The 26,910-nt window shown below is 34.6% G+C and overlaps 1 protein-coding gene across 1 annotated transcript in view; it reads right to left on the minus strand.

Moving 5' to 3' along the window:
- LOC150098552 (cell adhesion molecule Dscam1-like) overlaps window positions 1–26,910 on the minus strand; it is a 329,931-nt gene that overhangs the window by 88,698 nt on the left and 214,323 nt on the right. The window contains 4 exon segments of the mRNA XM_090405263.1: window positions 4,441–4,511; window positions 12,137–12,292; window positions 12,456–12,584; window positions 20,449–20,597. Of these exon segments, the coding sequence (XP_090261389.1) occupies window positions 4,441–4,511; window positions 12,137–12,292; window positions 12,456–12,584; window positions 20,449–20,597 (505 nt within the window).

Consider the following 26,910-nt stretch of genomic DNA (forward strand, 5'->3'; position numbering starts at 1 on the left):
TTCTTATTATAAATTAGAATCATTTCGAAATGACGTAAAATGTTATTTTTTTCGGGTTTTCAATATTCTCCGCTACACTCATTGCAGACTTTTTGTGTCCGGTATACCGACACAAGTGATGGACACAAGTCCGTCACAATTCAAGATATTTTATATTACTACAAGAAAATATTTTGTTATATCAGAACGTTGAAACCGTAATGATATTAGGAAGCAGATTTATGTTTTATTAATATACGTTTTATAGTCTTACGATAAAAAAGCAGTCAGATTTAAATTTTAGAATTGGTGAAACGTAAAACACGAGTATAAGTTCTTTCTTTTGTTATTTTCTGTCTTTAAGTTAAGTGTTATTATAAGTGGTTTCTCGTCCTGTTGTCACAAAAACAGCTTTCCTTCTCTCTTTCCCAAGTGTTCAAAATTGTGATAATGGGGGAAAAAAAGAAAGAAAGAAAGAAACCGTTATCATTTTCTTCGAAGATTGCTGGCCTGGATCCGCATCAATTGCACACAAGAGAGACTGCAAAATCATAAATAATACAACAGTGTTATGTATGGGCAAGTGAGATCAAGAAGAAAGAATGATCTTGTTGATATATTTTTAAACACTTGGAGGTTGTAATCCTTAGAGAAAACTATAGTGAAGACGAACGTCTTCACTATAGTTTTCATTAGAGAGGATAACGATTAAAAAAGGAGGAAGGAAAGAATTAGAAGTTAGTTCGTTACATTTGAAGCTTAAAAGTAAACGGATGTTGACCAGCAACTATTCATATTCTTACAATCTTGGAAGAAAGTGAAGTAATGATGATGGCATTTCCATGAAAATACCAGTGGAAGAGGCATAAGAAGAAAGAAACAGAACATCTATAAGAGAGCCGAAATGAGTGAATCTGTGTGTGTGAGAGAGAGAGAGAGAGAGAGAGAGAGTGAGAGAGAGAGTCATCAATTAATCAGCTCTGCTCTCTTGTGGATAATATCAATCATTTTTAGAGGCGTGTTTGCCATTCCATCTTTTGTGAAGCCACCAACCCGCTTGTTGATGGCCTAAAATATGGTTTAGTTTTTAGACCAGGGTTTATTCTGGATAATTTGATTCCTAGCTTATCCATGGTAACAAATGTGTTGTACGGTTCCAACCTTTCACTAATGTGTTTTCCATTTTAAAAAAAAAAGGATAAACAAAAGCACTCTTAGTATAATTAGAGCCAAATAGAAATGTAAATACAAAGCGAAATATTTTATCATGCTGAAGGATGTTTTACTGGTGGGATAGTTTCGAATTTCATATTTCTCTCTTCGTTGTTATTAAGCCTATAGTTCCAGACAAATATCCGGACGAATTTTGTTATCAGTTGAATATTTCAATATTCACAATCAACTGCCTGGTCTTTGGTAGTCTCATACGAAAGTAGAGGGCTCCCCCCCCCCCGGAAACTCGGGTTTTTCGACCCTCAGAACAGGCAAATCGGTCCAGTGAACCACACACGGATCTAAAGTCAAAAATACATACTTAGAAGTCTCTCATTGAAGGGCACAACTTCAACCGGCCCTCAGAGACGGATGAGGAAAAATTGGGAGGAACACCACACGACAATAACATACGTCATTTTAATCCATCAAAGCAACGATATCTCCGATAACATTGATTTATAAAAGTCTTAGCAATTACGAACTTGTGTCTTATATGAAAACATTACTTCAAAAATTCTCACGTTTAGCGCATTAATTTAAAGGCAATTCGAAAAATCAGCTATCGAAAGAATTTTATATTAGAATAACCTGGTAAACTGTCGAATGTTTATAACTAAAGAATTCTTTAGGTTGTGTTGCATTATTGATATGTTTTATAATGAAAGCACCCAAAGAGAGTTCAAACTGTACTCGGCTTATGTGCAGAACAGTTTTCGAAGGTGCAAGACATTCTTTGATGCTGATTGAGAAGTAATAGCTTACGGTAATTATGACACCACGTGGATAGGTGGATTCTTAGCGTTTGTTGGTGTCTTTAGCCAATAGCGTTTTTGTACGAATAAAAAGGGATAGATATTATGCTTTCTCGGTAATAAAATAGTACCTCCCCTAAATTTAAAATTAAAACAAATGTCAGGTTTAGGACTATAGGTCCAAACCGTTTTTAGTTATTTTATTTATTTGTTGCATAGCGATTTGATTTTTTTTTCTCTGTTATTTGTTATCAGATGGTGGAGTTTGTCGTAATTTTCATTCCACAGGAATACGCTATAGAAGCTAATGAATCAAAAAGAGTCAATTTTGAGTAACTATATTTGCCGCCATAAAATGTTGAGCGGCGCAGCATTGTTCAATAGGTGTACTCGTTAAAAGTTTTATTTTTTATCATTATTATAATTTTCATTTTGATATATGGCTGTTTTTAATAATGAATATTACTACAAAATAGATTTTTATTGCTATTTTTTCCCATCACTTTTATAAGAGAACGAGGCCGCTTTTAGTGGTCCAACTGCGAATTCCGAGTTTTATTTATTGCACTTTAGCTTCGAAAGAAAACCGTTAACATCAAGGACAGTTTATTTCCTAAATCACAGCTCCTTAGTTGACTTCTCTAAAAACTTTTGAAGGTAACGATCACCCGTTCATTTAACAGACAAAGAAAACATACGAGTTTTATGAAGTGAAAGAAAAGAGCCAAACATAAGTGTGATATTGATCGCACCATTCCCTTCAGTTCGCTTAATTTTTCTCGAGTGAGTGAAAGAAAAAAACTCCCTAACACACCGCACACTAGAGACTGGAGAGAAAATACGTGACATCGATTTAATAATATTGAAAAGAACACGACTTTTGAGCTAATGGCCCTTTCCTGACTTTTTTTTACTTTACTTAAACGATATAATTCATGCTCGATCCACTTTCTTACACTGGCGCGCTCCCAGCTCACTAAACAGTCCATTTTTCTGCCATATATATGTATATATATCTAGAAGTTCAGTTTTAAAATGCACAACGTGTTAGCGTGTTCGATCCCCCCCCCCTTTTTTTTTCACTCCCCAGTAAAGTCATTATTTGCACACGTCACCAGCAAATGGCTAAGACATTTTGTTTCCTCGCATCTATTTGAACGGACCAATGGCAAAAGTTAAAATGCGTCGCAATAGTTAAATTGCCCTTTTTCTGCTAATGAAAGTTCATTACTATCTTCATTCTTTTTTTTTTTCCCTCTCTCTATCTTTGGCAATCCTACCTTTCATTTATTTCAATCTCTTTTCCACCGCGGGCATTTGAATCGGAGTCATTTAGCTTTATTGAGAGTCCTTATCTTTAAGTTACTGTTCGGTAACGCTTTGCCGGATATCGATAGCGAACTAAACCAACACCAACACATCTGCCGCTCTCCACCCTGTCGCAGGAATCCATGCAATACCTATTACCTTCATCGATCTCCATATATGTAACTTATATGAGAATAACGAAAGCGTAAAACACACCTGTCACCTTTCTTTGCGCATCTTTTGTTTGACATGCGCACATACTTCATTAAATGAACAATCAATACGTCAGCACAAAACAACACACTCGTGATAAGTAATCCCATTAACTCAATATTTCCAGAATAGATGCTTACCACGCATTTATTTCATATCCGACGTCAACAAATTTGCTGTCATTTTTTATTTTTTAAAAAAGACTTTTAGGTATCTAAATGTGTACTTTAATACAGAGTTTTGAAAAAGCCAGTAATGTCCTTTATTTTGTACTCAGTAAAATTTTGTATCCGAATGCAATTTTTCTTGCTTGCGCTATGTGTATGCGTGTGGAATATATTACTTTTTTTCCTCCGTCCCTCCTGCTAGGAGTTTGGTCGCAGCACTCTGTAAATCACCTCTCACCAAGTGCACGTAGAGCACTCGAACAAACACATCGCGCTTACTCGGCAAATCACGAGAAAACGCGCGAGCTAATGCGAGAATGACAAATAAGAGCAAGCTTGCGTCTGCTGTAGGATGTATATACACCATATATATTAACAATTAAATATGTTGTTAATGCTGTGAGAGTGATGGTGAGTTTAGTACGGATAAAGTAGAATGGAGAATTTAATTACTACAAAATAATATATTTTTTTTTGTAGCCAGAAGAACACTTTTTTTTTTTTCCCAATTCAGATTTCGGTTTTTATTAGTTGCACTGCCATCAACAGAGTATGCTATCATGCATTTGTTGAATATTCTCAGATACTCAAAATTTCTTTACATCATTTCATTTATACTTTTGTGTAGGGACCAATGTGCCCGTTTTTTTTTTCTCAACGCTGCTTTTTTGCGTACATATATAGTATGCATCATTGTATTTTATAAAACGTTTAGTAATAAAACACGGTCTGTGAGTAACTATTAAATGTAGATCATTTTGGATTTCATTATATTGATAAGTAATAATAAAGAAAGGCCAACTTACTTCCCATTCCACAGCAATAGTGGTAGAAGAAAGAGGTTTCACTTTCACATGTAGGGGTGGTCCACCTGGAGCTGGAACGAAAGTCAAAATCAACAAATCACCGCTAATATTCCGGGGGGGGGTGAAAATTTCTGATAAACACCTCAATCGAGGTCTATCTCAATTCCTTCTTGGTGATTATCACAACTTTTCAGCACACCCTCATACAACATTTGAAAGGCTTTCTCAATTTGTGTATAACAATTTTTATTATTCATTTATTAATTAAATTATTGTTTTTATTAAACCACCTTAATTTGATCTCAAATATACCTATATGAAGCGATTTTTATTTTTATTTATTTATTTTTTTTGCTACATAAATGTCAAAGTACTGGTTGGAAATGTGGATAATTTCTACACTCTCCAGACGATATGGACGTGGTGTTAAGAATGTCTTTAGTAGGCGTGAGACTGCCACATCGTTTTTGGAGGCCTAAAGTGACTTGAAAAAGTTCCATGTTTGGTCTCCAGATCAAAGATGGAACTTTTCAAGTTGGTTTTCCGGATCATGTAAAAAAAAATTTCCATTTTAATCTCCGTTCATGGAAATAAAATAGTTCATTAACTGAAAGTTTTAATAAAAAATCTGTAAAGAAGCTGCTATAAGATATAATAATATGACATATAAAAAAATGCATGTTTTATACAACTCGTTTTATTATCAATTTCATAACGAATTGCAATACTCCTCAGTTGCATAATTATAGTAATAGTAGTTAGTAATCGACGACAATAAATAAATAGCAATAAATTATATATATATATATATATATATATATATATATATATATATATATATATATATATATATATATATATATATATATATAGGCGTTCATATTTACTCAGTAGATAATGTTATGAAAAATAAATTAGTTTGAATGACTATAATACCGAGAATAAAAAAGAATAAAGTTTAATGCTGAGATACTACTAGTTTCGTTGAAAAAAATCAACTTCTACAGGTATCAAAGACAAAGAATTATATAAAAAATAACAGAGACATTATAAAATCACATCAACAGATCTAGTATCAAAGACAATAGTACATTTTAAAAGAGGAATGCATGCTGGAGTTCCAATTGAAGTTGACTACGTGCGTGAGTTATCACGAGAGCGCCAATACTGGACAGTGGCATTGTGTGCGTCAGAAAGATTGTAGCTAAGACTGTTGTTTATATGGGATGAATCGAGGGATATTTCTTTAGATTCGATTATCTTTCTTTCGAACTCATCATAACACATATATATATTAGAAGTTTGCGGCCAGTCTACGAGGTGTTGGTGGCCTTCATCCGAGTTCATGGAGAACAGAAGAGAATGTGGCTAGAGAGAGCACTGGCTCTGGTCCTATTGTAGGATATGTCTCTTCTGTGTTCCTCAATACGTAAAAGGATAAATTTAGCCTCCGTCTGACCGTAATATGGTTTACCACATTCACACATGATCTTGTAGACTCCTGGATACTGAAGAGGGAGATGTTTTACTTTAGGTCTACTTAGTATGGAGCGAAGTTTTAAAAACGTAGTGAAACAAGTTCTAATGTTGAATTTCTTAAGAATGTTTGCCAGTTTTGGGGAGAGCGCTGATGTATGGCAAAGATAAAAATGCTCTTGGGGAAGAAGAATCTTCAATAGTAGGTGAACGACGGTGAGAGATAAATTTATCAATCTTCTTGAGAGAGAAGCCATTGTTGACAAAAGTCCTTTTTAGTAAATTAAGTTCATTTTCAATTTCTGTTTCGTCTGTTAATAAAGATCTGGTTCGAATGTGCCAGGGTTGAAATAATATCCAATTTTTGCGGAGGGTAGTGATGAGAAGAAGCATGAAGGTATCTGTATGTGTGTGTGTGGGGGGGGGTTCTAAAAATAGAGATTTTCATATTTTCAGCGCATCTTGTAAGTTTTAAGTACAAAAAGGGAAGACAGTTGTTGGGTTCCAGTTCGTAGGTACTTGTTGAGATGGTCTAGAAAAATATTGAGGTTGTTTAAACCGTGTTCCCAAATGAGGAATATATCATCTATATAACGGTAACAGATTTTGGGTTTTAGTGTTGAGGAATTAATCGCCTTTTCTACGAAGTCCTTAAGAAATATATCAGCAGGAATCGGAGAGAGCAGACCGCCCATAGCCAATCCTGAGTTCTGTTTGTAAGTCTTATTTTCGAATTTGAAGTATCCTGAATTTACACAGTGAGAGAGTAAGGAAAATAATTTCTTGGACAGTTTGTTCTGGAGAAGATGGAGGTATGTATTTTTTTTGATTAGGAAAAATTTCGCAATGATAAATCTAATATATATATATATATATATATATATATATATATATATATATATATATATATACGATAGCCGCTCTCTCTCTCTCTCTCTCTCTCTCTCTCTCTCTCTTGGCCGTATTCGGAAATTTGTATCCTCCGTAGGACAAAATGTCTTCACTGACTGCATAAAAGATGTTCAGTATGAGGAAAGAAAGAAAGAATATTTAGAAATTAGATAACGTACCATACAGGCGATGCGCTATATTGCAACAAATAAACACAGAATATTTTAATCATGATAGAAAGCAAACGAGAAATCTTTATTTTTGGTTTGTCGAACACAAAATATGGCAAGATAGGAAATTCGTGAAGAGAGAAACTATATCGAAACTTGCCATTAAATCTGATTTGTTGAGTTTGACGTCTTTGATTTTGGAATTGAAACAGAAATTGAAAATGAACTTAATTTACTAAAAAGGACTTTTGTCAACAATGGTTTCTCTCTTAAGAAGATTGATAAATTTACCTCTCACCGTCGTTCATCTACTATTGAAGATTCTTCTTCCCCAAGAGCATTTATATCTTTGCCATACATCAGCCCTATACCCAAAACTGGCAAACATTCTTAAGAAATTCAACATTAGAACTTGTTTCACTGCGTTTCCAAAACTTCGCTCCATACTAAGTAGACCTAAAGTAAAATATCTCCCTCTTCAGTATCCAGGAGTCTACAAGATCATGTGTGAATGTGGCAAACCATATTACGGTCAGACGGCTAAATCCATCCTTTTACGTATTGAGAAACACAGAAGAGACATATCCTACAATAGGATCAGAGCCGGCGCTCTCTCACGCCACGTTCTCTTCTCTATTAACTCGGATGAAGACCACCAACACCTCGTAGACTGGCCGCAAACTTCGAATATACATATGTGTTATGATGATTTCGAAAGAAAGATAATCGAATCTAAAGAAATATCCCTCGATTCATCCCATATAAACAACAGTCTTAGCTACAATCTTTCTGACGCACACATTGCTGTCCAGTATTGGCGCTCTCGTGATAACTCACGCACGTAGTCAACTTCAATTGAAACTCCAGCACGCATTCCTCTTTTAAAATGTACTATTGGCTTTTATACTAGATCTGTTGATGTGATTTTATAATGTCTCTGTTATTTTTTATATAATTCTTTGTCTTTTATACCTGAAGAAGTTGATTTTTTCAATCATATATATATATATATATATATATAATTTATTTATAATGCCGTCACACAAGTTTGATGGCCGCCTCGTGCATTTAATCTCCTCAGCCTTTACGAGTGTGTGTATAAAATATTTTCAATAAAACTGAAATCTACGCTTGGGTAAACAACACACGTATAATTGTTTGTTTTCAACACGTTAAGCCTAATTCTTTCACATAAATAAGAATGTTTGAACACATTCTAAGTGATATATATTTGGAATCAGTAATCAAAGTAATGTATTTTGTAAATTAAGTATTGTTTTTTTTTATTTGTTATTTACTATATTTTTTAGTTTACAGAAACAGGTGTTGAAAAATACCTAATAATTTAAGTTTTTTTTTTTTTTTGAAATGAATATTTTACTTTTCTTTATAAATACCGTATCTTTTTACACCTCATCAGTCAATATAACAGCTCAAAATGTATACAAAAATCACCAATACCCTTCCCTTTTATTTTTTGAAGGCGATCACGTGCAGCATATCTCTTATCCCGCCGGCATGTACTGAATTCGTCCTGCAGTGTCACACATCTGAAATCCGCTTATCGAAATATTTTTGTCCTTTCAATCTGTAAATCCATGTCAATAAACACCGTCCAACATGGGGCTTTTCTGCTCACTCAATTCTCTTTCTTTGTGTTTGTTGCAAGTCTCTTTCAGAATATCGTAGCTTTTATTAATCTACAATTTCCTATAGCTTTCATTTCTTTCTTCCCCATTTAATAATAATGTTTTCAGTTGATGCCCGTTACCCAGGGTATTGCATTCTTAACGCACTTCTAGGGGATAATGATTTACTAAAACAGCAATTATGTGTGAGGGAGCAAGTTGGAAATTTTGAATTAGAGCTGTAGGCAACACTAGGTGACGCCAGCGTGTTATCACTAGTTTATGTTTTTTATGTGTTTATCTGTTTTTTCGCCAAAATTCATAAATGTTTAGCAGTTTTTTCTGTGACATAATTCAACATTTTACGCGACAGTAGTAACAAAAAAAACGTTATTGTCAAAAAAGGGCATTGCTACTTTCTAATCCACACATATCATACAAATACTGCATATCTAATGGATCGAACCTTTCATCCAACGAAAGAATTAACCAGTCAGAAATAAGTAATTAACAGACATGAAATATGCTTGAAATATACAACATAAAATATGCTTGACTTCTGCACTCAGCTATGCGGTCTATTAGCATTCTTAAAAAAAAGGGTATGTATACCTTGTGCTTGGTACTGAGCTGCCGTTTTAGATTGTATTCCGTAAAAATGGCGACATTCTCTTGAAAAAGAAGTCTTATCATTCACTAGGGTAAAGAACACATCTGACAGTTTGAATGCTGTTTACAAGTTTGCATTCAGAGTCTGTTTTGCAGTTTTTCCCTTCATTCAAAGTCAAGAGTCAATTTACAGTGATGCCTTGCTTTGCGCAATATCGATTAGCAAGGTTTTTAAATAATGCATAAATAAAAAGGAAACGTGTATGGCTATTGCAATTTAATAAGCATTGTACATAGAACTATTTGCATATATTTATATAATACCGTATAGCAATAACGTTCATGTGAAAAATTAAATGTTCAGCTTTTTCCAATAATCAACACAGCGAGCTATTCTAATAGGAAGGCAGTGTGCGCAGCTTCCTTCTGATTTAAATAAATGTCTTATGAGCATTTTTTTGTGGGTTCTAATCAGAAGTATTTTTACAGTTCATTACAATCATTTTACTTTTTTTCCAGTAGAATTTATACCACATTAGTGCTGTGAATAGAAAAGAGGTTAAAAAGAGAGGAAGAGGATCTCACGATGGAACAGTTGGAAGTTGTAGTACTTTGAAACATTTAGTGAGGAACACTGTTCTAGAGAATACAGGTCTACTGAAGAAGGGAGGAGGAGGAGGGGAAGTTGTTCGGTAGCCAGAAGGTAGATATACACCAACAGGTGCTTGTGCTTATACACGTTTAAAGGAAGGTGGAGGAATGATGGTGGTCAGTTAACAGAATAGTGTTCACAAAATTATTAATAATAAATAGGTAGAAGCAGAAATGTCTATGAGAAAGTGATGGTGTGTGTGTGTGTGTGTGTGTGTGTGTGTGTGTGTGTGTGTGTGTGTGTGTGTGTGTGTGTGTGTGTGTGTGTAAGACTGTTCCAGAGAACATAGATGAAATGATACCTCAATTTCAAGTGATACAAGTGCATCCTCTTTGATTATCTTAACGGCAACTTGACGTTATCACTGAACTAATTATCGGCAACAACATTCTTATATCTCCAATGTCTAATTAAAACGCCGTTGGCGCAGTCATACAAATTCTCTTTTACAATTCAGAGAAATATTATTTTTCAGAACTATATGTTGTACTTACTTCCTTGGTCTTTGACTTCACATATTTATCTGTTCCAGTTAAAGTTTGCTAATTAAACGGAAATATGTCACACTTGTAAGTAAAAGGGCGAATGCTATAGAGCAAATTTATAAATGCAAATTACTGCATTGCGTTCACAAACATAATGTTTTTAGACAGGAATTGTGTACTAATGTATTGATAAATTATGTCAGCCGGCACGCATCGTCGACATACACACACACACACACATATATATATATATATATATATATATATATATATATATATATATATATATATATATATATATATATATATATATATATATATATATATATATATATATATATATATATATATATACACACACACACCTTTACTCTAAATGCTATAGTATATGATGCTCTATCAACAAAATGCATGTTATTACAATAGTAATATTTCTGCATGACATGCATCCTACTGCTTTTAATATATGCCATTTGATATGCTATAGAAAGGGGATAATTTTAGAGCTTCAGAGTACATTTATGTGCCTTCCGATTTTCCCAATCAATAAAGTGAGTGGTATCAAGTGAATGATCGAGTAAATGAGGCATGCAGAGATGATTCTGATCCAAATGCGCATGGCACTTTTCGCCTTATTATCAGCATGCAGACAGCACAGGAGAGTGACTAGTATGGTAAGGAAGGCAAAACTGGAATATGAGAAGAGATTGGCCCTGAAATCCAAAGAAAATCCTAAGGAATTTTTGAACTTGGCCAGTAGTAGGAGAAATGATTGCGGAAGAATGACATTGTTGGATAAAAATGGGAAGAGAGTCATGAAGCTTGTTATTGTCTGATATCGTGAACTAGTGCTAAATGCAGTGTTCATAATAATTTTTCCCGTGGAGACACCACACCGGTTGTTATTGTATTAACAACCATGGAAGGATCGATATTAATTATCTACGGGTTGACCAACAAATCTGCACTGCCAGGAGATCATGATGCTCTTTTTTCAGCTGAGAAATCATTTTGGCCAATATCCTGTGGCACACTGAATCGTACTGCGATAGGTTATTGCAACCGTTGTGCTGCCATCCTAAAGTAAGGCCATATTTGTGACTCTACCTCATAAATATGCCTATCTGCACACAACCAGATTTGTTCAATAATATACTTGGATTGAGAGAGATCTTTATATAGGAGCCATCTTCCAATAAATGTCACGTGGTGTGGCATTCTGGTAGTACAGAAATCGCAGAACAGTTGTCCTCTGATATGGATAGGAATTGAGGAAGAGGGGTTTGTGCAAAATGATAATAGTAATGAACAAAAAAGAACGAGTAGGGATGGAGTTTATGAGGAGTGGAGTTTATTACTTAAGAAATTTCAAGGTGAAGATTAGTCTAGAACTACAGTACTTGGGAGCCAGACCAGAAAGAAGACTGTTATTTAAGAAAAGTATAAATGCCCGAATCTCATGTGTTTCCACAAATGTGTCTATGATATTCGTCAAAAGATGGGCAATGATGAAAGTACTAAAATACTAACTGCAGAGAATATTTTAACAATATTTAATAATATTAACCTCAGATATTATAAACTGTTTACAAAAACCATGAAACATACTAAGATATCGAGGCTCACTCTATATTAGTTTTCAAAGAATATACCCGGTTAACGATTGAAATAAAAATGACTTTGAGGAAAATATTCGAAGTTAACGGCAGTTTACTTCTATAAGTTTTATCTTAACAACATGCAAAATTATTGTTATCAATTTCTGTTTATTCATGACATCGTTACCTTCTTCTTCCGTTTCCACACTGACAGGCTGACTGGGTTCGCTTTCTCCTACAGAGTTTACGGCAGAAATTCTGAAGGCATACGTTGTCCTTGGAACTAATCCACTGACTGCCCAAGTAGTTTCAGAAGGCGGGACACTCAACCGTTTAGTTGATCCTCTTCTGGCAGCTGAAAAATTGTTTCGCAAAATGGAGTACATCGTTATTATTCAACTTAGATAAATATTGTGGAACTAGAAATGAGTGTTTGATATGTTAACGAACAAAACTGAAAAGTTCATTGTTAAGCAAAAGCCATTCAAGATATCTGAATTCTTTACCTTCTTCGTGCGATTTATTCTTGACCTCTTCATACTGAAGGAGATATTTCAGTAGACGACTGTTTCCACTATAAGGAGGAGACCAAGCTAATTGCACAGTTCGACTGGTATGTCGGGCTATACGCAGATCTTGGGGACTGTCCGGTTGCTCTATAAATCAAGAAAAGTCTAGTGATGTGAAAATGCATCACATTGCGTCTAAGTTTGAAAACACAATTTAATTCTTGACGAGCCACTACGTTTCCATAATAATTTGAGAAGTTATTTCCTTTTAAAGTTTAGTTCTCGTGTTAAACACTAATATTAGCTTTTTTTTCTTCTTTTTTTAAAATCTTTTATGCAGTATAAACAATAATATCGATATTAGCCAAGTAGAATTTAAATTTTGATCGAATATATATTAATCATTTGACGAAGTAAATAATATTGATTTATGTTTTCTGTGGAATAATGTAACATATATTGTTAAAATTTAATTCATATTTTAAATAGTCTTAACTGTTTCTTTAAAATTCTATAACTAAGTCATTCACCTTAAAGATACCAAGCACTTTTATAAGCTAGGTTTTTAATCCTTTTACCCAAGTAAGTAAACAGACAAGTAAGTCAAGTTTGCGGCTGCACGTAGTGCAACACTAGGCAACTCGTTGTAAATGTGGAGTAAGTTCTGATCACTTTTCTTAGAATTCTTCCCTAATGCAAAGCACATTTCCTTGCGGAAATGTATGATGCTATGCATTACGGTCACTACCTATACTGGTTTCGACCTTTATTGAGGTCTCGTCAGTGGGAGCCAGACCTAAAAAATGCCAAGGGTGAAGTAATACGGAGTTTATAAATATTTTACCTAAACAAGTTGCCATAAGGTGCTTTGACCTCATTAAATAAAAATCTCAGGGTGAGAGTAATATGTGCAAAGTTTTTTGCCTTGGGTATGTATTATCATACATAGCATCATATATTTCCGCAAGGAAATGTGCTTTGCATTAGGAAAAAATTCTAAGGAAAGTGATCAGATCTTGCTCCACCTTTACCACGAGTTGCTTAGTGATGCACTACGTGCAGCCGCAAACTTGACTTATTTGTCTGTTTGCTTACTTGGGAAAAAGGATAAAAAAACCTAGCTTATAAAATTGCTTGATATCTTTAACATAATATATACCCAAGGTAAAAAGCTTTCTACTTAAGTCATTCACCTTTAAATATTATATCATTTTATTATAATATGTTATCTCAAAAACCCTTATCTGGTTGAAATTATTATTATTATTAAGAGAGAGACCTTCTGAGGTCAGGGACTCATCGAGGGAGACCACATACTACCTAAACCAGCTGTCATACAATTTCAAATTCATTCACACTACTTACACACACACACACACACACACACACACACACACACACACACACACACACACACACACACACACACACACACACACACACACACACACACACACACACACACACACACACACACACACACACACACACACACACACACACACACACACACACGACATCTAATGACAATCTATTCCAATCACGCACCACGCACAACTCTGAGAGAAAAATCTAGCTCCAAGTAATGTCCTATCAAGTCATTGAGAAAAAGCAAAATTATGTCACAGTTCTTTCTCCATCTTTCAAGTTAATGGGAAAATACTTTTGCATTATAAGAAAGCTAGAAATATGTAAGCGTTTCAGAAAAAACGCAAAATAAGTGTTATATATTCACTCAGATCTTTTAAAAAATTTATGGCATATTGGTGTGTGTGTGTATGTGTGTGTGTGTGTGTGTGTGTGTGTGTGTTTAGTACTCTACTACACAGCAACATACAATAAAATAGGAATTTCTGAACAAGAATAGCAAGGTAATTACGAGGGGTGGTCTGATAAGTTCTCGGCCTCGACCATAGATGGCAACACTATCGGCACGATTTTTTTTCTAAGTTGGTACATCTGTCGTAAGAATCCGTGTGAAATTGCAAGTCATTCTATCAAGTAGTTTGTTTTATACAGCTGTCTGAAGCAAAAGTATTGCCTGTATCCTTTGAAATGGATAAAATTGAGTATCGTGCGGTTATAAAATTCTTTATAAAAGAAGGTTTAACGCCAAAAGAAATTCATTCGAAGTTCATAAAAGTTTATGGGCACTCTTCTCCTTCGTTTTCAACAATTAAGAAATGAGCTGCCGGGTTTAAACGTGGCCGTATCAGCCTTGAAGACGATCCACGTGAAGGTCGTCCAAAAAGTGTAACAACACCAGAAATCATTAAGTGCACGATATGGTATTGGGTGACCGGCGAGTCAAACTGCGTGAAATTGCTGAGACTATAGGCATCTCAAAAGAACGTGTAGGATATATTTTGCATGAAGAATTGCATAGGAAAAAGTTTTGCGCAAGATGGGGGCAGCGCTTGCTCACAGCAGATCAAAAACGCACTCGCATGAAAATATGTGAACAGTGCTTGGAGAATCCTCCCTAACAGCCGATGTGGATGAAATAGTGACACCAAATTGCACTTCTTATCCATGTTATTCAATGGGTGTTAGAGCTTCGTATCCAGATTTAGCTGAACCTCTGTAGACGTCGTTGCCGGTTGGGGGTTAAATTGATATTGTGCGTCGATTTATTGCTATGGATGAGACTTGAATTCACCATTACACACCAGAATCCAAACAGTAGTCAAAACAGTGGAGAGAAGAGCTGGTTGTTTAGCGCCAAAGAAGGCAAAGTCGGTTCCATCAGCAGGAAAGGTCATGGCATCAGTGTTTTGGGATGCTAAAGGCATTTTGTTTATTAATTATCTTGAAAAGAGTAAAACAATAACCGGGGAATATTATTCCGATCTTTTAACAAGACTAGACGAAAAAAATCGTGAAAGAAGAAAGAAATCATCTTTCATCAGGACAATGCACCTGCCCACAAAAGTGTTTTGGCAGTGGGAAAATTAAGGGATTTGCACTATGAATTGTTGGAACATCCACCCTATTACCCAGATTTAGCTCCCTCTGACCTATCTCTTTCCAAAACCAAAACTCTTCCTCGCTGGTCAGCATTTTTCTTCGAATCAAGAGCTGATTGCAGCTGTCTTGTTTTGCAGATCGTACTGAGGACCACTAAGGGAACGGGATAATGGCGCTGGAGCATCGCTAGGAAAATGTATTAGTCTTAAGGAAGGTTATCTTGATAAATAAAAATAATTTTGAAATTATAAATTCGTTTTTTCATTGTTAAGCCGAGAACTTTTCAAACCACACTCGTATGTCATTGAGGTCTTTATTAAGGTATCACCTGGATAAGAATTTGTCAATAGTGACAGATGGAATATCAGCCCGTTTGCTAAAGCCGAATTGGTTGCGCCTTTCACATGTTTGTATAACTTGAGTCTCAGCTCAAGAATGATACCACAGGAATGCAAGAAATGTATGATAGTTCCATTGTACATGGATTGTGTAAAAACTGATATGTCTAACTACCGACCTATTAGTATCTCTGGTGTGGTAGTGAATGTATAAGATGTTAGAGAAGATGGTAAGAACTCTCATACAGAAATGGGTAGACAAACAAACTATATTCTGCAAAAGGAACAGCATGGGGGTTTACTAAAGGAAGGTCATGTTTTAGCAATTGCTCGTATTTTATAACGATGTTAAGACCAAGTTTTTATTCTGGTACCATACAAAAGAAAGCTGTTTCATAAACTGGAGAATATGGGATTGGAATATAAACTTTCTACTTAGATCAGGGGATGGTTGACAGACAGATTTCAAAAATTGGTATACGGTGGGTGTGAATATGCAAGATTTAAGCCGACCAGTGGTGTACCTCAGGGTTAAGTTCTTGGGTCATTGTTGTTCATTCTGTTCATTCTATTCATTAATGACATTAGGAAGGGTCTAACAGGAGATGTACAATTATTTGCGGATGATGCGAAGATAGGCAGAGTAATCAGGGATACTACTGATATTCAGCACTTAATGATTTCAATAGACTGGAATTTTGAAAACTTATTTTAGAAATAATTTTATTATTAAAACATTCCTAGCATCACATGCCTCACTCAGAATAATACGATTTTATGATCTTCATGCTTTTGAAGGATTTAGACATAGAGTTGGCTGTTCCGGGCCATTCTAGCTTGAGAAGTCATCGTTGAATCTCTTTAGAGGACATCCTGGTTTTCCTTTTCGTAATGGTTTGTAATTTAAGGCTTATTTTGATAATCTTTCTGTTTTCATTTTTTCAACGTGTTCCATCTATTTATGCTTATATTTTTTAAATTTTTCGATACTGATTCCTGGTTTAATTCTTTCATAATTTCTTCATTTCTTTTGTGCTCGAATACAAGTACTCGTAGAATATTCTTTTCAGTTTTATCTCATAATCTTCGTTTGTATTTTTGTTTTATTCTCCAGATTTTCCTTCCATACAATAAGACTGGTAGAACTAATGTATTGTATATTTTTATTCTGGTATGTTTTTGTACTAGATTTGGTTTAAATATAGAGTTAATTACACCTGTTATTTTTAGATATTTCGCAATTTTTAGGTTTATATCTTTTTCAGTTTCATATGTAATCATACATCCTAGGTAGCTAAATGAATTCACCTGTTCTAAGATCTTGTTATCTAATACTATTTTAGTTCTTGCTGGATCTTGTCCCTTAAAGGCCATAGTGTTTGATTTTTTCTGTTGATATTATCATACACAATCTTTGGATATCTCATTTTGATCTAAAATAGCTTTCTGTAAGTTATGTTCAGAATTTGTAATTATTATTTGGTCGTCGGCAAAAGGAGAGTGTTTAAGTTCACAGTAGGAGAAAGTTTAATACCTTGATGGAAATTTTTATTCCAGCTTATTATTATTTCATTTAAATAAATATTAAAAAAGAATTGCTGAAAGGGGACATCCTTGTCGGACCACTTGGTTTATCTCTCTCGTACGTAATAGTTCATAATTTAATCTTATTTGTATTTGATTATTTTCATATATACTTATGATAGATTTTAGAATATTATTTGGTATTTGTCTTTCTTTTAATATGTTAAATAAAATCTTCTTTTAACTTTATCAAATGCTTTTTCAAAGTCAATAAATGTAATATGTATTTCTAAACTGTATTTTTTCTTTTCTCTGTTATTAATTTTATGCAAAAGACTGGGTCTATACATGGTCGTCCTTTTCTAAATCCATTCTGTACTTCTAAAATAATATTTTCGGAATATTTTATTAGTTTGTTATTTAAAATTCTGCTATATATTTTGTAACAGGAATTTAGAATACTTATACCTCTATAATGTTTAGGGTCATCTCTGCTACCTTTTTTAAAGATAGGGATCACAATGTGATCCCTATCTTTAAAAATAGAGTGGAAATAGAGTGGACAACTTTTTTCCACTCTATTGGCGGGTTACTTATTGAATAGATTTTATTTAAAAATAATAGGAGTCTTTCTTTAAATCTTATTCCTATATATTTATATAATTCTAAATCTAAGTTATCTTCTGCAAGTGATTTTCCATTTCTTGTTTTTTCCAGGCTAATTTCTAATTATTCTTTAGTTATTTCCTTTTAATTTTCATTAAATCTTTGCTAGTTATCTTTTTTAAAATATTTATCTGTCCACAATTCTGTATAGCAATTTAGAAATTTCTACGCAGCATATACTCTCCTTTTCCAATTTCAATTCAGTGTTTAATTTTACGTTTTCTTTAGTATCTGTAATTAAATGTTTCAAACTCTTATATACATTGGGTCTTATTTTATATAAATCATGTTCTAAATTAGAAACAACTTTGGTCCATGATTCTCTATGTCTTTTTATTCTCGTTTAGCCATGGCTCTTATTCTTTTATATTCTATTTCATCTTCTAAGCCTTTACTGCTTAACCATTTATGATATGCTTCTTTTATCATTTTGATTATTTCTTTGATTGTATCATCTCATATCTTCAGTTTTTTTTCTTTTTATTGAATTTTTTGGTCTTTCCTAAGCTTTCATTTGCTGCTGTATTTAGTATAATGCTTATATTAAGTCATTCTATTTCTTCATTTCATTTTATTCTATCTAAATATTGGTTAATTCTTTGTTCGTTGTATATTCTGTCATTTAATAATCTAGTTTATGAATAAATGTTTTAAATTTTCTTCCTGTTCTTGTTATAGGTGGTAATCTTAAGTTTATTTTATTTTAAATTTACATTTATATTTATATATTATAATACGATTTTATATATAGCTTTAAACTTCTGATTCCGATAAGGAACTTTTTAAGCTCTGTAACAGAAATCGATGAACATAGTTAAAAATAGTTGAACTCGAAGAACATTCTTTCTGATGTAAGTATATTTATTCCGGAAAGTATGGCACCAGTCATTAATTTTCTTTTCGGATATAACATATTTATCACTTTAATTTATGCCAAGGACATGCTTGAGTTAAAAACTTTAAGTCGCTTTTGCAACCGGTTGACTCGCAATGCTCTTTTCTAGGTTTAATGCATCATTTTGTAGCAGTTCTCCAAACGAAAATTATACAGGCCACTGAATTAGAAACCTTCACTTACGCAGCTTAGAAAACGTCACTTACGCAGCGCATATGCAACTATTTAAGAATGCTGCTGGTCAGTAGTTCAATAGTGTTGATCACAATGGAAAAAACAAAGGAGCTTCCCAACTCACTAAAAGGCTTATTGTGGGTGCCCGTCTGGCTAGAGCCACGATTTTGAAAACAGCAGAGCTGACTGGTTTCTCAAAAGGTGAGATATCCCGGGTGTCTACAGTGTAAGAAGTTAGTCTACAGTGGTGTCAAGGACGCCGTGACTTGACATTAGAAGATTAGAAAAAAAAAAAAGTCATGTAGTCCGAAGAGTCAAGGTACACCTTGTTCTGTACCGACGGTAGGCAGAGATTTTGATTAAGCCTCATGAAACAGCATTCTGGAGTTGGCATCATGATGTGGGATATGTTCTGTTGGTACTGAACTAATATCCTGATACTGCTGAAAGATCGGGTGTTCTTTAAGGAATATCTGAACATTGTTGCCTATGTTGTCCATTCTGCGGTGTTGACTTTTAATCCAGCTGGTGACGTTGTTTCATGGACGATAATGCTACTATCCATCGCACAAGAATTGTTCTTGTGCGATGGATACATTATTCGTATTACATAAGCAAAAAAAAAAATAATAATGATTATATAAATAAAGTGGATATTAGATCTAGCATTATTTCAAAGCCGAATGTAGAAACTATGAAAATTTCGTAAATATAAGTTGACCAGAGCGCTTACAGGAATACACTCACCACCATTCACGAGTTGCTTTAGCGCGTGCTACTTAGAAAACATAAACGCCGCCAAAGTGTCCACATATTCGCTTTCTATTAGTTCATTTTGATAAGGTTTCACTGGCCTGACAACTGTTTCGGACTGGTTGATTCTCCTCAGAGGACAGGCACTGTTTAAGTGAAGCACCTCTCTAAAAATTAGCGATCCTCCCGACCACTCCCTACGAGTGACCGAAAGATCGTCCAACTCATCGTTGGTTTCACTCAGTGACAGGTTTGCCTTTCCACACTGAGCACAGCCGCTCATATTCCAGGGGAAAAGCATCGAATGACACTGATCCGATAGAGGCTACGCCGGAACTCCCCCCCCCCCCCCCCCGAGACTCAAGTTGCTCTCTCAAGGCAAACCTCCAAAATCTTAGCCGCTCCCCCCCCTCTGCGGGAGCCAGACCGAAAGAAACCTTAAGATAGCAAAAACTCTCGTTCAGTACTAGGGAACTTGAAATGTCGGAGGTGTATTTTTCGTAAGCGAACTTTCGGTCAGTGAAGAATTAAAGTATTTACAAAAATAAAGAGCATTATTTAGAGCCAGCATTATTTCAATTTTAGTAAATAATAACGATGATAATTAACAAGGAAATTTAAAAAATTAAACGTTAATTTCCGTAAATTGTATTTACACTGAAAATAAACCCACCTTGTATAATCAATTGAATATGTTTTTCATCCTTTCCGTAAGCATTCGAAGCCACACAGGTAAATAGTGACGAGTGTCCTCTGTCTACACCATGGACCACAAGTTCAGAAAGAGTGCCGTTGTTGAAGACTGTTTCTACGAGCTCATATCTAACAAGAAAAAACAAGAGAAAAATGTTCATGCAAAACAAAAATACTCAAGTTAACGTACATTTGTGTACATTGAACCTGAGCATTTAAAATATTTATCATCCCTCCTTATATGCTATCCGCTAGAGGACTGAATTCTTATTTCGACAGAGCTCAATATTACACTTTCTTTAAATGTAATCGAACAGTGAAATCACTTAGTGTTTTAGGGAGACACTTACCTACCGTTTGCGATTAAAAAAAAAAACATCCTTTAATAAAATGACATTAAACTTCTATGTTTTGTCCTTTATATTGAGGTCATCTTCAGAAATTTTTGTATACATACTACATTAGAGCACCATACTATTGTGTAAGCTGGATAATGTTTGAAACGAATTAACCTGCCAAGCCTGAATCTTTGTGCTTAAAAAAATAAATTCATAAATAATAAATAAAAAATAATCAAAGCGATAATTAATTACATTAGCCAATCAGAAAACAGTTATTAAAGTGCTATAGTTAGTCTTACCACTTTATATTAATGTATTCTTTCGCAACTTAATCCCGTTAATTATTTGCCAGAGTACGTAAAAGTCCTTAATAAAAAATCTTATGTAGTCGTATAATGAACATCACATCAGCTTATTAGCTACTCGAAAAAAATATTATCTTCAATAAAGAAAGATCAACAGGAGAGCCAGTTATTTTAAGGACTCTAGGCTAAATACATAACTACAGAGCAAGCAAAGAATTAAGACGACTATAGTAATAGCTGTTAATGAATACATCATTTAAAATCAAGTGGCAAGACTAACAACGGGAGTTGAGTAACTCCCGTTGTTATATATATATATATATATATATATATATATATATACATACATATATATATATATACATTCCTGAAGATGACCATAATATACAAGTCGAAACGTAGAATTTTAACGTTATTATTATTTTATTATATTTTAAACGATAGTAGAGTTCATAAATCTAATATAATAACAGCTCAATATCGTTTTTTTTTTTCTCAACCATTTAACAAATATCCTATTGCATTGAACCTCCTTCATTCCGCTATATGTCGCAGACAATGTCGATAATGACACTAGCTCGAGTTATTTAAATCTTTCCACTGCTTGGAGACAGTAGAAAGATTCTCCTGCCGCAGGGATGTCTCACGTCAGACATAATCGAAGGATTAAGAAGATTTTTTGAAAAAAGCGTGCAGAAAAGCCCAGGAGGGATTTATGTCTCTAAAATCGACAGCTATTTTTAAGTGTCGTGGAAACGATCTAATCCGTTACATCAGTGCGAGCCTCTCAGCTTCAGGTTGACGGTGCTGAGAATCTATTGTTGCTTCTACGACTTGAGTGAATTCTTTTTTCCCCTTGAATTTTCTTTGACGATCACACAAAAACTAAAATTCTTTGACAATTTGCTTTCACTATGATCTCTAGTTAATCTGAGATTTCGAAACTGGGCCTACAGTGCTATTGATTAACTAAGGAAATTGACTAATAGTCATAGGAACTTAATTCAAATTTCATTGTCTCTATGGAAACTTGCATAAACTACATCAATTCATTGCCAACGAACTGGAATGCCAGACTGGACATTATCGTATCCTTTCACTATGGAATGAGTGATTGCACTCTTTCTGCTATTTTATTTTTTTAATTAGAAAAAAAAATACATATAACTAAGAAAACTGTTTATATAATGTTTTGTTTCTATTTAATCCAGATGCAATTAAATCATATCGATATTTGTTCCAGAACACATTTATTCATCTACGAGTATTACAAGTCAGGAGGCGCGCGCGCGTGTGTATTAAAATTTCCTGTGATTTATATTTATTTTTATATACCTTATCGTGTTTCAGTTTCTTTAAATTAATATAAATTAAAATATGTTTCGTGCTTTTTTTTTTGCGCTTACATGCGGATATATATATATGTTCATATTTTTTACTGACTGAATTCCGAGAATTAGACAAACAATTAATTTTATTTAACACACAACATGTTTCGTCGGAAAGCAGACTTCTTCAGGCGTGAGAACATTGAAAGCAAACATAAAAAAACACCACAAAGAAACATTGTATCACTACAAAATCGACTATAAACTACAATTAAGTTTAAACTGAAGCTGCAGTCTGGGCTAAAGTTCTACTGTTAGGCATCTGCGAGCGTGTGACTTCACGAGTGCGCCAATATCTGATAGCAGAGCTAAATGAATCCGGTCAATTATAACTAAGGTTACGGTTTATGTGATGAGAGTCCAGGAAAATTTCTTTAGACTCAACTATGCGGCGTTCGACCTCGTCGTGGCATATATGAAGGTTTGATATTGTGGTCCAGTTGATCTCATGTTGGCGGCCTTCACTATTTGTGTTCATTGAGAACAGGACATGGCTTGAGAGGGCGCTTGCTCTGGTTCTGTTGTAAGCCATGTCCCTTTGACGTTCCTCGAGACGTAGGAGGATGGACTTCTCAGTTTGGCCATAATATGGTTTCCCGTAGTCACATGTGATTTTATACACCCCTGGAAACTGAAGATAGTTGTGAGCCTGTTTGGGTTTGCTCAGAATTGATCTGAGTTTAGGAAGAGTAGAAAAGCACCCTTTTATCTTAAATTTTTTTCAAAATTATTCTTATTTTCTTAATTGTTTATTCGGAATTCAGTCAGTAAAAAATATGAACATATCTTCATACCAAATAAATACAACTGATAATAATATATATATATATATTTTTTTTTTTTTCGAATGTTATAAAGATTATGATGAACATTATTCAGACACCATATAGAAATGAATAGGGTCGCCTGTAAAATTAAAGCTATGCATTGAACGATCAAAGTATGCTCATAATAAGCCAATACCTCACTCTTCTACTAATACATCGCCTGTGTGCTTTCTATCTCTAAACGTTCTATCTGAAATAAGATGAATATTTCCTATGTTCTATAGTTCTATCCATCTTTATAACACTAATTTTTAAATTAAAGACCCGTTTAGTGAAATTAAGCTGATAGCCTACTTTTAAAGGAGACGTTCGTGTGTAGGCTATGATTGGCAAAGTAATTTTCAGATTCAGTTGCGTGTAATCTTTGCAAAATAATTACAAAGTCAATGTGTTATGTTGGACAAGATTCTTACTTTTAGTTGAGAGAATTTCAGAAGTTAGGTATTATTTCTGGGAAAATTCCCAGAACTAACTTTTAGAAGTTTGTCTGTTGGAACACTATATATTTTTTTAAAATAATACATTGTAGATAAAAAGTTGCTTTAAACTGATAACAATAGTAATAATGAGCATAAGTTACTTCTATATAGTATGTACAGATAAGGTAGACTTTGGGCTTTAGGGTAGAGTGGCTGTCCTTGATTAATAACAACAGAGATGCCATCAGAAGAGATGATAATGAATATGGTACGATTCTGAAGTAATATGACATGATGCGTACTAGGCAAATGGTTTTGCTTTATAAGAAACGGTGTGTTTTTAACAATAGTGTCCGTTATCAAATAATATTTGTTTTGTTGTGACCAAGTAATACAACTAACTAAACCCCTGGGCATTCCATTTTATGACCGCACACTTGGCTTATTCTTGTGCTATAACAATCACCAGTGCCTTTCGACCAAGAAGTCCAGTAGAGGAAGAAGACAGCGTGTCGTGGGCCGCTAATTTGAAATAACTATTATTTGTTTTGTTAGTTTATCATCTCTCGTAGCATCTTTTACGATATTTGCTGTGTCTGATATTTATTCATGAATATTATTTAAATTAAACAGATATTTAAGGTAAAATTTCCTTTTTCTTTGCCAGAAATCCAAAACTTTAATTCTCTCAAATCCCTCTCCCCTTATCATGGACATATTTTCATTGTATTAGTATGCACTGTGGTAAGTCGAAATCGATATCTAAGTAGAAAAAACATTAGAGATACCCACTGCCTAATAGCATGTCGGTACTCCTCTGGCACGAATAACAGCCGGTACTCTCCGAGGCATTCACTCCACCAGATCCCGGAGGTTTTCTGGAAGTAATTCCAGCCATGCCTATTGCAGCATTGTCCACAGCTGCTGCGGATTAGACATTGGTCCCGGATACATGGATCTGATATCTCGCTCTGCGGCACCCCAGAGAGACTCGATCGGATTTAAATCCGGGGACATTGGGGACCAGTGGATGGTCCAGTTCCCAAACTCGGATGAGTGTTCCTCGAGCCATGCCTGGGTGGTTGCGGCCCAGTGGAGGGGCGCACTGTCCTGCTGAAACAGGCCATAGGCTGTAGGATGCGCGAAGGCCATGAAAGCATGTAGATGATCAGCCAATACATTCTGGTAGCTTGCGGAATTTAAGGACCACTCCAGGCATACTAAGGCAACTAATGTGTCACATGATAAGTTTTCCCAAACCATCACAGAGCCCAACTCCTTGAACATAGCCGACCTGGTCCGACAGGGCCATGGCCTTATGCTGTCAACCCCACACCCGCACCTTCCCGTCAGCTCGGTATAACTGATAACGGGATTCATCAGACCACAAAACTCTCGTCCAGAAGTCCAGTTTTGATGGTCCCGACACCAGAAGCACAATGCTCGATGCCGAGTTATCAACAATGGTACACGATTAGGACGTCGGCTCCCGTAGTTCATGGTATGTAGGGTTCGCTCGCTCACGGTGCTTGGACCTTCTTGAAACTGGATGTGATTTGTTCCGCCGTTGCTTTGCGGTTGGTTTGTATAAGCCTGGACAGTCTACGTCGATCCCAGTCTTCTTACCCACTGCCTGCTGTAGGTTGACTTGTGCTTATTCAATGTCAAGTTCCTTCCTCTCACACGCAACCTGTTTTATTTTTTCCCCTATTTTTTTATACATTCCCCAAAGCAGTAACAAAATATTCAACTGTGTTAATTACTTATTAGTAATATAGCCATTAGGTCAACAATCGGTACTCCACTTAATAATAATTAACAGATTAATACCAACATACTCAACTGTTTACTAGTACATATTTATCGGCTAACATCTTTATATTATTATTATTATTATTATTATTATTATTATTATTATTATTATTATTATTTCGTGACACCTCCAAGGAGTCCAAAGACTCATCGAGGGAGGGCTCCTACTCTACAACTCTTCGTCTCCATCATCTACACCAATGCCATCTATTGCTCACCACCGCCAGTACAAGTATTTTTTGTCTATAAATTGCGTGTGTGCTAAAGGTCTGTTTGTCTGTATGCGGGATGAAAAACTCGAGTTTCCAGGAGAAAAAACCTGCTACCCCCGTAAGATTGGCTAATTCACCTTCAGTTGAAAAATTTCCATATAAAGATATTCTCGTCTTGTTAAATTTCTTTATAGTTATAGCAATAACTATAAAGAAATTTAATAAAAATAACAACGTATTCAGTGCCAATTATTATGATAATTTGTCCCTATGTTAATATCAAATGTCCTTTAAAATTTAAAGTAATCAATTAAATCAATAAAAATTCATAATAACAGTATGATAGCAATTAATAATAATTAACAATGACAACCAAATGAACATTATGCTAATTATTTATCCACTCATAATATTTATCTAATTTCCTCTTAAACTTAATTTCCTATTAACACAGAGTTAATAGGACAATCACGAACATCCATGTCCATTTGTGGGATTTGAACCCACAGCCTTTTGGTTGGAGAGCATATATGCTGACCGTGTGAGTCGGCCAGCCAGCCAGGCCGGCTTAAACTGTTTTTCACACTAATTGTAATAAAGAAACTTCTTATGAGTCCTGATTTTTTGTCCTTCACTAAATTATTATTCTACCCTAACAGTATCTGGCTTAGCCAAATACAGTGGAATCAGGCTATCTCTATTATTAAGCGATCTGTGAATAATTTCTAAACAAATTATCTTCTTTTCTTCTACTATTTATTTCAACAAGATTCAGATAATCAGCCGAATATATTATCATGATAAAATACTTACACTCATTTAGTGAATATTTATGAATAGTTTCGACCATTAAACATCGGGTGATCAAAGCTGAGAGAGCCGTAATCCAATACTTCACCAGCAACTCTTATTAAAAAACATCATAGTTTCTTTTTTCTTGCAGGTCTCAATATAATAAGAACTAGTAATTCCTAATAATAATCCAATATCAATTACCAATTTTTTTAATTAATTAACGTCCTTCTTAGCTTAACTGTTATATCTCCAACATGATTACTTAACTTAAAATCAGTTTCAACCAAAATATCCCAATCGTCATATTCGTGAATTCCTCAATATGAGGAATGCGTCGTTAAAA

The sequence above is a fragment of the Typopeltis vanoorti genome, chromosome 15 (assembly GCF_054136105.1).
Source record: "Typopeltis vanoorti isolate ZY-2024b chromosome 15, IOZ_Tvanoo_1.0, whole genome shotgun sequence".
NCBI classification, from domain to species: Eukaryota; Metazoa; Arthropoda; class Arachnida; order Uropygi; family Thelyphonidae; genus Typopeltis; species Typopeltis vanoorti.